This window comes from Periplaneta americana, chromosome 2, assembly GCF_040183065.1.
Source record: "Periplaneta americana isolate PAMFEO1 chromosome 2, P.americana_PAMFEO1_priV1, whole genome shotgun sequence".
In the NCBI taxonomy this organism is placed as follows: Eukaryota; Metazoa; Arthropoda; class Insecta; order Blattodea; family Blattidae; genus Periplaneta; species Periplaneta americana.
The window spans coordinates 46,163,063-46,174,137 of NC_091118.1; the positions used below are offsets into that span (position 1 = coordinate 46,163,063).

General features: G+C 35.0%; 1 protein-coding gene across 1 annotated transcript in view; it reads left to right on the top strand.

Moving 5' to 3' along the window:
• Window positions 1–10,550, top strand: part of LOC138693085 (UDP-glucosyltransferase 2-like) — a 31,574-nt gene extending 21,024 nt beyond the window's left edge. The window contains exons 4-5 of the mRNA XM_069816683.1: window positions 4,775–4,994; window positions 9,717–10,550. Of these exons, the coding sequence (XP_069672784.1) occupies window positions 4,775–4,994; window positions 9,717–10,005 (509 nt within the window). The 3' untranslated portion in view covers window positions 10,006–10,550. The remainder of the gene's footprint in view (window positions 1–4,774; window positions 4,995–9,716) is intronic.
• The last annotated feature ends 525 nt before the right edge of the window (window positions 10,551–11,075 follow it).

The following is an 11,075-nucleotide window of genomic DNA, read 5'->3' on the forward strand; positions in this document are numbered from 1 at the left end:
ACTTACCTGCTTCTGAATTCATTGTTGTCATGATATGAACAAAACACAAAAAGAGTAGCCTATTCGTTTATTCGTTTCGTGTGAATGTAGCAATAGTTAGAATTTCATTATTTTTGTTTTTATAGTAAAATGACTTTGAAATTATTTCACATCATTAAAATAAAAAATTATAAGCTATAAACTTGAAATAATGGTAATAAACGAGTGTAAAAACTATACTACAGTCGCGTCACTTATTTCCAGCGTGACTTCTCCTCTTTGCTTATGTCTTATGAAGTGAAGGCTCTATAAAGTCTAGGTTCGCCATTTTTGTTCTTTCGTTGCCGAGCTACCAAACGAGGAATCTATTTGCCGCACCGTTAACCATTAGACTATCATGCCGTAGCTCCTACGATAATAAATCAAACGCACTGTAATTCAGCAAATAATAATTGAGCGACAAATAACGTCATCGTGTGCTTTCTTTGAACGCCAACGAAAGAGTCAAAATGGCGGGCGATTATATTAAGTATTTATCGAGCCTTTGGAAGTGAATAACATCATCATCAGCGAATCACAAGACGCACACGTTTAAATGTAGCCGACCTGCAACGTGTTTGGCTATCGGAAATAAGAGCGATGGGACTATATATACCTCTATAGGTAATATTTTAGGAGGACAAAAACTATACTATTTACCGCTCTGAATGTTAGAGGGGTATATCTTATCCCTTTACTCCTCCTGTTATTGCGCCACTGTGGTGACTGTAAGGAGGTTTTGGATTTGAAATAAAAATTTAATATTTTTTTAATGTATGTCTTTATACCCGTCGACATAAAAGTTTTATAACATGAAGCATTCTCGTTGACGTGCAACCAACGTGCCAAGTATGTAAAAAAATATTAGAACTGTAGATTTCCTCGTTTGATACTGAGAATTGCCGGCAGAGCGCGGTATGCTATGACACAACAGCTTTGAGTTAGCACTAGTTAGTTACAGAAGTTCCCAACAGATGTCTAGTAGCACATGACATTCAGGGTTGCCATACGTACGACCATTAATACACTAGTCGTACGCATACGTCTCTTTGACTAATTGTACGGGATACGACTGAACTCTATGTCGTAATCAATTTTGTACGACTATTTTACTGAAGGGGCAAATTATTATGGAACTTATAATGTTTGTCTATAATTAAAATAAAATGAAGGTTAATTCGTCCATTTTTAGACAAGTTTACTTCAGTCTGTTATTTTCAAATTATACTAATTGTTCTTAATGTAGTAATAACTTAGAATTTGATTTGTGTTCAAATAATATTAATAAGAAGTATTTGAGAGGAATTTTGTTTCTAGTTAATTCATTCATATTGTTCTGCCCAAGGGCAGGTCTTTCACTGCAAACCCAGCATTCTCCAGGCCTTCCTATTTTCTGCCTTCCTCTTTCTCCCCTCATGTGATCCATATATCTTAATGTCGTCTATCATCTGATATCTTCTTCTGCCCCGAAGTTTTCTCCCGTTCACCATTCCTTCCAATGCATCCTTTAGAAGGCAATTTCTTCTCAACTAGTGGCCCAGTCAATTCCTTTTCCTCTTTCTGGCCAGTTTCAGCATCATTCTTTCTTCATCTACTCTTTCCAACACAGCTACGTTTCTTATTCTGTCTGTCCACTTCACACGTTCCATCCTTCCATATCTACAGTTCAAATGCTTCTATTCGCATCTCTTCACTTCGTCGTAATGTCCATGTTTTTGTTTCTAAAATGGTAGTATTATAGAAGAAGGGCCCAATTCTGTTATTTTAATATTATAATTGTACATAATTTAATAGTTTAGAATTTGATTTGTGTTCAAATAATATTAATAACGATTCAAGATTATTTTTTTTTCTAAAATAGTATCTAGTAGAGATGAACAAAACTAACTGCCGCTCTCGCTCGCTGTATTCGTTGCATTTGTCTTCGAGTCTCGGATCGTCATTCTCGTGCGCTTCGAGTCTCGCTCATCATTCTCGAAATAGCATTTGGTCGGCGTGGAAAGATTTCGTAACTTTGAATAACATACATCATTGAAATAAATAACATTATAAATGTTTAAGTGAGACAAAAAGACAAAACAGAACAGTATCTTGTTATCAAAATGTTCTGGCTGTATCATATGATACATATGATATCATAACCTATGGTTATATAAATAGAAAAAAAATTCTGAAATAAATTTGCATTTCTAAGAAACATAAAACATAACGTTAATGTCTTTTTACTTGAGATTGCACACTTGATCTCAAACATATGAAAACAAAATTTCTAGCCTTTTAATAAGGGCCTAGTAATTAAATAAAGATTGAGGAACGGATTACCTTTCTTCCCACCATAATCTGAACAAACGCTCTCGTCATGAAACAATACTAACAACACCATCCCATCGCACCTCCTCATACTCATCCTCTTTCACAATAGCCCTGCCAAGATTCTGAAATTCGCTACCTGCTTGCATCAGGGACTGTCGAAATAAAATTGAATTCAAACGCAAACTAACTAGACACTTGGTCAGTAATTGATTTCTTGTAAATAGTTTCCTTAATCTATCACAAAATATTTCAATATCCGATAATTTCATCACTATACAGTTTTGTTATTCTAGGTTTAATTCAGTAAATATAAAATATTCTTTGTTTTTCTATGACTATTTCGTTTATATGACGTCATTCCATTTTCGACCAATGAAGTGTAATGAAATTTTGAATTCCAACCAATCACAGTCAGACTTTGCGATAATTTTTGCAGCTAGATTTATCGCTATCAATTTATCGCATGGTCGTTCTTTTGTTTAGTCGTTGTCGCCAACTGTTTCCCCGTAAATTGATGATCATGAATACATTAAGATGCAACTACACGGTTAAACTTTTCTTTAAACTTTAAAGCAATGAATGCAAGATTGATATTTAATATTAATTAATATATTTCCGCAATGAAGACGACGTTCAAAACGGCTCACCATGTAGACACAAAATATTCATGCATCTTAATTGAACGTACCTTTTAAACTTGATTCTTTCAATATTCTTCCCAGATTGCACGCAAGATGCAGCTTTAGTTCCGTTACACGCTACAGCGAGAATGCGTTTGTCGAGCTATAAAAAATGCTTTCGTGTAGCACTGATTGTAACGGTCGAAATAAGACACAGCTGACATTGGTTCTGCTTCCACAGGTAATATAACCTATAAGTAGCCTATAAAATTGTATCTTGTGAATGAAATGAAAGATTTAATAGAAAGTCAGATGTTCAAATTTATGTAACATCATCGCATATCAAACCCAATGACCTTGCATAGTCATAATAAGGTCTTTTCATCAAACTACCTTCCGTATGGCGTAATAAAATTCGTGTTTTAATTAGGCCTATTTATACAGAGATGGCTTCACTGTGTAGCAACATGTCTCGCTGTGAATACATAAGCATTGGCATATAGCTGTCCCCACTGTTACTGTTAAATTAAATTATGATTTCAGCAGATAATGAAAATGTATTTATGTTATAATAATAAGAGAAAAGTGCAGTACATGTAATTAACATTGTTAAACCTGTATTTAGCTTTTCGCAATTGGCATTAATGAATAATAACGTCGAATTTCTTTATTGCAGTAATCGATATTCATCTACTAGTATTTCAACTTCACAATGTCTGAATAGGTTAAGTATTCGCTAATAAACAATTATTAACATTTTGTGATCGAATTTTAGGGATATATTATTTACATTTTTATTTTATTCACGAAATAGTCCTAATAAATGCCACTCGAGGTCTGAGATTTCCCAGATAAATCCACTCGCTTCGCTCGTGGATTTACCGGCAGATCTCAGACCTCTCGTGACATTACTACAGATAAATTATCTAGCTTTCATTAGTCAGGTAATCTTTTCGTACTTTGATTTTTATTGTAATAAGTAATTGTAAATTTAATATTGTAATTTTATTTGTAATTGTAACTGTAAATCTAATACTAATTGTAATTTTATTCTTCATATTATAGTTGGAATCTCTTGGTAGAGGGGCAGAGAAGGCCTGACGGCCTTATCTCTACCAGGTTAAATAAATAAATACAAACAAACGATTATTATGCACTGAAAGGTAGAGATGATATTTCAAATAGACTACTTGATTGTTTATACATATATAACAGTTGCCAAAGTATAAACAACTATGGCGATTCAAGGCTACTTGGCGTTCGGGACTTCGGGAGTGATCAACCTCAACGTCTCGAAACACTCACAAGCAGTCTTTACGTCAACGACGCGACGTATACAACATTGTCGTGCGGGTTTTCGGCTTTGCGGGCGCTGCTAGTCTTGCTTTCTCGATCGTTGTTCATCTCTAGTAGCCTATCTAGTATTGTAGAGAAAGGATTCAATTCAGTTATTTTCAAATTATAATTATGCTTAATGTAATAGCTTGGAGTTTGATTTGTGTACAAATAATATTAATAGTTGGGATTTGAGAAGAATTTTATTTCTAAAATAGTGGTAGGCCTACTATAGAAGAACGACTCGATTTCGCTATTTTTATGTTATAATTAAGCCCTTTTCACGCACTCAAAGAAAGAATATAATTAGGATATCACATCTTATTGAAAAAGCTTTACATACGTGATGTTAAAGAATTAATTTCATGTCGGTATTTGATACTGAGGTATTCAATTTTTGTTCCTCCTGTAAAATTTCAAAATGACGAGTTGGATCTATTTTGAATCACCGTATCAATTCCATAAAATAATTTCCTCTTTGTCTGCAGGTCATCCGAAAGTTCGCGCGTTCATAACTCATGGAGGAATGCTGGGAACACAGGAAGCTGTTTATTGTGGTGTGCCAATGGTTGGGATTCCTCTTGGTCTTGATCAGATGTATAATGTGAGGAACTGCGTAGAAAAGGGAGTTGCTGTCGAACTGGATTATTACTCTATCGCTAATGAAACCATCATAGCAGCACTGAACGCGGTTATCAACGATTCTAGGTGAGATTAAATCAAAGATAAATACAAAAATCAACGATGAATTAGCAACTCTGAATTGGTACCATTTCTTATGGAAGAGAAAATCGTTTAATGTAGTTTATTTTCTCGTAATTGAATAATGAATTGCAGGAACACCACATGTTCCTTTTGAGTAAATTTTTTCAGACAGCACAAAAGACTAATTATATCTTCAAGAGCATTTGGTATTTTGAAGTGACTTTCTTCATTAAAGCATAATAATAAATTATAGTATTTGAAATTATAGAGTGTTAGTTGGAAGGCCGGAGGGAAAAAGACCTTTGGGGAGGCCGAGACGTAGATGGGAAGATAATGTTAAAATGGATTTGAGGGCGGTGGGATATGATGATAGAGACTGGATTGATCTTGCTCAGGATAGGGACCTATGGCGGGCTTATGTGAGGGCGGCAATGAACCTCCGGGTTCCTTAAAAGCCAGCAAGTAAGTAAGTAAGTAAGTATTTGAAGAGTCCACTGCAAGAATGATGGATGCCACTTTCTTGTCGAAAATTAACCAAGACTGTCAATGCATAGCTTAAGACATATAGAATGTACATAGAGAGTTATATAGCATTAACACTGATAGTCATTGTCCAGTAATGATCGGAAAATCACAGTTAAGCTTTGAGCATTTCAAACTTTCAAGTGCTTCTCCTGAAAAATATATTCCAAATGACATCCATCATTCTTCCAGTGGACTCTTCATTTGAAATAGATGGAATTTCATTTTTCCCGTAGTATTTCTAGACAAAAAAAAATCTGAATTTACTGGACATAGTCTATGTGGTTTCTGAAATTCACGATTAATAACAGTGATTATATTTTTTGAAACAATTTTTAGGCAAAGAAGACGTAGAATGACAATTTTTTGTGTTATAAAGGTCTTTAAATTAAGCCAAAAAAATTGAAAAAAGCACACAAACATATACAAAAATGTAAAGTTATGTGAATAGCAATTTAATTCTTCAAATTCCTTTAATGCTATAAAAACAAAGAAATAGAAAGTGAAAAGTGTTTTAGTTTCTAAAAAATTCCACATGCCCTGAAATGTCCTACAATTCAGTAACTTATTGCCGCTGTGAAATGTACACTAAGCACTGGACGTGTGATTTCTGTACCACTCGAAGGGCTAATGTATAAATATTACAACCATACGAAATACTGAATTTGAGAAAATGTGACTTGTGGTATTTCTGCAATTCAAGAATCAATTGCTTCACTGTACATGGTGCGCTGGCACTAGGCAAGCCATCATCATCATCATCATCATCATCATCGCCATAACTATCATAATCTTATTTAGGTTTAGCACAAATCACGTCCGTTGCTTTCGTATTATGCTGCCATGCTTACAGCTTCTTGACAAAATTTAGGAGCAATGCATAAACACCGAATTCGAAAAAAAAAAAAAAAAAAAAAACATTCTAGTCTTATTTTGAATGCAAAGAGAATTTACGAACAAGCACTATATCAAAATCGCTTTTATATATTAAGGATTTTCATTAACATTTTCATAAGATAATCTAAATTCCTCCTCTGATTAAGGTTCTGGCTGATATATACATCTATTATCAGGCAATACATCTCGCTTGACGGTATGTATCAGAGGAAGAATAATTGTTTGTATGCATCTGAAGTCTGACTAGTGTAATAGCCTATGTAGCTAGTCGGCGATGTATGCAATGGAGGGGAAAGGGACTGGCCACCCTACCCCAATATCTCCTGGCCTAGTTGTCTCATAAGTAGTGTCTTGTTGGTATCGCTTCTGAGGTTCAGACCTGTCTTCGAACAGTTGACTTAACAACAACAATCTAAATTCATTTTTGGTTATGTAGCAATCTTTCCTGGGTACAAATTGTAACAAAAAAGTGACAAGGAATTTTGGGAAATTTCTACGATTGCGTGTATAGTCTGTATGAGTGGTTCAGTGCCAGAGTTGCCTGAGAAGTAATGATTTATCCCTTTGCAGTTTTTCAATAAATTGGACAGTTTTCTTGAAAATTAAATAAAACGATTAACACGTATCGTTAGTTCCTGCCATTGGGAGATCTGGCAACCCTGCTGCAGTAACGAAGGGACGGCATGCTAATATTCAGACTTTATTTCGTGCGCGTATTCGTACATGTGCCGACGATGCCCTGTTGCCACATTGCACAGTCTTTCAGTCTAATTCTTTAATTAACCATGCACTTAATTTTATTTAAAAAAAACATACAATGTATTCTATTGGATCTTTCAATCTGCACTTACATCCTATAAATGCTGACTTCCTTTCTGTATAGGAATGGACTCGTTCACATTATTCAATTTATCGGACATGATATTGATAACACTAAAGATGTTTCTTGCAACGCTTCTTTCGAACTTATTGGTTCGTTAGCAGCGAACGAAGGAATAAATGTGTTCTTGCAACCCAATGAGCCATAGGCTCATTCACAATGAAAATTAAACATAACGTAAGCGTTAACTTAAGGATGTAAATTTTACGGTAAAATCCAGAAGTCATACCATAATTCGCGATGGGGACATACTGTAAACATAACAGCAAACATATTTGGTAACCATGGAAACATAACAACGACGCCATTTCCTCATATTCTGTCGTATACTTCAGCGCTCCACCATTGTGTTCTCTTTGCAAATCACGTAAGCATAGGCATAAAAGTTTGGAGATTGCAAACTTTCATGTTAACGTCTTACGGTAATGTTAATGTCACTGTTTATGTGAATCATTGTGAATGATCCCATTTAGTAGCCAGGGCGCAAACTTCTGTGTTTATATTACGGTTATGTTTAATTTTCATTGTGAATGGGCCTTTAGGCTCTATTCGCAAAATACACAATCAGTGAAAAAAAAACAAAAAACCAAACGACTAATAGCAATTTATTACTTACTTACTTACTTACTTACTTACTGGCTTTTAAGGAACCCGGAGGTTCATTACCGCCCACACATAAGCCCGCCATTGGTCCCTATCCTGAGCAAGATTAATCCAGTCCCTACCATCATATCCCACCTCCCTCAAATCCATTTTAATATTATCTTCCCATCTACGTCTCGGCCTTCCCAAAGGTCTTTTCCCCTCTGGCCTCCCAACTAACACTCTATATGTATTTCTGGATTCGCCCATACGTGCTACATGCCCAGCCCATCTCAAACGTCTGGATTTAATGTTCCTAATTATCTCAGGTAAAGGATACAATGCGTGCAGCTCTGCATTGTGTAACTTTCTCAATTCTCCTGTAACTTCATCCCTCTTAGCCCCAAATATTTTCCTAAGCACCTTATTCTCAAAAACCCTCAATCTCTGTTCCTCTCTCAAAGTGAGAGTCCAAGTTTCACAGTCATACAGAACAACCGGTAATACAACTGTTTTATAAATTCTAACTTTCAGATTTTTTGACAGCAGACTACATGATAAAAGCTTCTCAACCGAATAATAACAGGCATTTCCCATATTTATTGTGTGTTTAATTTCCTCCCGAGTGTCATTTATATTTGTTACTGTTGCTCCAAAATATTTGAATTTTTCCACCACTTCGAAGGATAAATCTCCAATTTTTATAGTTCCATTTCGTACAATATTCTGGTCACGAGACATAATCATATACTTAGTCTTTTCGGGATTTACTTCCAACCCTATCGCTTTACTTGCTTCAAGTAGAATTTCCGTGTTTTCCCTAATCGTTTGTGGATTTTCTCCTAACATATTCACGTCATCCGCATAGACAAGAAGCTGATGTAACCCGTTCAATTCCAACCCCTCTGTGTTATCCTGAACTTTCCTAATGGCATATTCTAGAGCGAAGTTAAAAAGTAAAGGTGATAGTGCATCTCCCTGCTTTTACCCGCAGTGAATTGGAAAAGCATCAGATAGAAACTGGCCTATACGGACTCAGCTGTAAGTTTCACTAAGACACATTTTAATTAATCGAACTAGTTTCTTGGGAATACCAAATTCAATAAGAATATTATATAAAACTTCTCTCTTAACCGAGTCATACGCCTTTTTGAAATCTATGAATAACTGATGTACTGTACCCTTATACTCCCATTTTTTCTCCATTATCTGTCGAATACAAAAAATTTGATCAATAGTCGATCTATTACGTCTGAAACCACACTGATGATCCCCAATAATTTCATCTACATATGGAGTTAATCTTCTCAAAAGGATATTCGACAAAATTTTGTACGACGTCAACAAAAGTGATATTCCTCGAAAGTTACTACAGTTAGTCTTGTCCCCCTTCTTAAAAATAGGTACGATTATGGACTCCTTCCATTGTTCTGGTAAAATTTCCTTTTCCCAAATTGCAAGTACAAGTTTATAAATTTCGCTAGATAATACGCTTCCACCCTCTTGTATTAGTTCTGCTGGAATTTGATCGATACCTGGAGACTTGTACTTTTTCAGATTTTCTATCGCAATTTCGACTTCAGAAAGTGTGGGTTCCGGTATAAATGCTCAGCAGTTTGTATTTGAATTTCGTCCCGATCATTTCTATTTGGCCTATGTATATTTAGTAGCTGTCCAAAATAGCTTTTCCATCTGTTAAGGATTGATATTACTACTAATAAATAAGATGAAATACTGAATCGTTATGAAATCTTTGAAATGGACAAAGAAAAAGTACGAGTATTGTAGTCATTCTCTTTTTTTTTTTACTCTATAAATGATTCATTCGTTTGCCTTTGTTCCAGCTATCGAAGTAACGCCAAGCAGTTGTCGAAACGATTCACAGATCGCCCACAGTCACCGCTCGACACTGCCATCTACTGGACAGAATACGTTATTAGACATCGAGGTGCACCGCACATGCGCACAGTCGCTGTGGAGCTATCGTGGTATCAATACCTGCTACTAGATGTCATAGGAGTACTAGCAGCAATAATCATACTAATTTCTTACATTTTTTGGTGTGGTTTTATAAGCATTCCCAAAATAATTAAATATTTGTATACACGTAACAAGAAACTGAAATTCACATAGAATATTTTACTCGTGTGAAAACTTAGTTTTTGTTCACAATGCGCATTGGATAAAATGTTAACTAATGGAGTGGGGAGGAGGGGGGGAGGAATGGAATTCTGAAAGTTAAAAGTTGGTCCATTCACATCGAAGATTAGCCATAAAAGTAACATAATCGTAAAAACAGAATATTAATGTGGAAGATAGCAAACTTTAAGCTCTCATGTTTGCTTTTGCATTAAAATCAGAAGTCACTGGGTCTCTCATCCGTAAAAGAGAGAAAATAAATGAACGTAGGTATGCAGAATTTTGTCAGGGGATTGAGTTCATTATTAAAATACGTAGTTTACACGTCTTGACATTAACGGTGTTTTAAATTTTATCATTATTATTATTATTACTATCATTATTATTATTATTATTATTATTATTATTATTATTATTATTATTACTATTTTATGCTCGACCATGCCGAAATGTAGTAACTATACACCTTGTAGCAGCCCTTTAATGGACCTCATTAAAGCACACCTATTCATTAAAGTTCAGGTTTTCCACCAATCAGAAAGCAAGTATCGATTATTCTCGGATATGCAATGGAAAGACAACTAGCGAAACGTCACGGAGGCTGGAAATCCAATACTGTCGCAGAAGGTTATGTTTGTTACTATAATAATTAGCGTTAATTGTAAATAATATTCAAATAAATTCAATTTGTCATCTCGTTTTTCAATGTCTAAACCAATTTCCACGTTATATCAAGATTAGGCTAATGTTCATTTTACTCTCTAGATTATATCAAGGTCAATGACATTTGTTCCCAGGAAAAAATAAATACTTTCGCGTCTGCGCACATCTCACAATTTACGACAAGGTCACTTCCGCTCCCCAGTCAGATAAGAATAATATGAATACTTATTAATAATGTCAAGTTAGAAATATGGTCGAGCATAAAAAGTCGTATGAAACTTGCCTATAATGGTCATTAAAACGCTCGTATGAAAATTATGAAACTCTCTTGCGTTCGTTTCATAAACATACTCGCGTCTTAATTACTACCATTATAGGCTCGTTGCATAATGTACTATTAC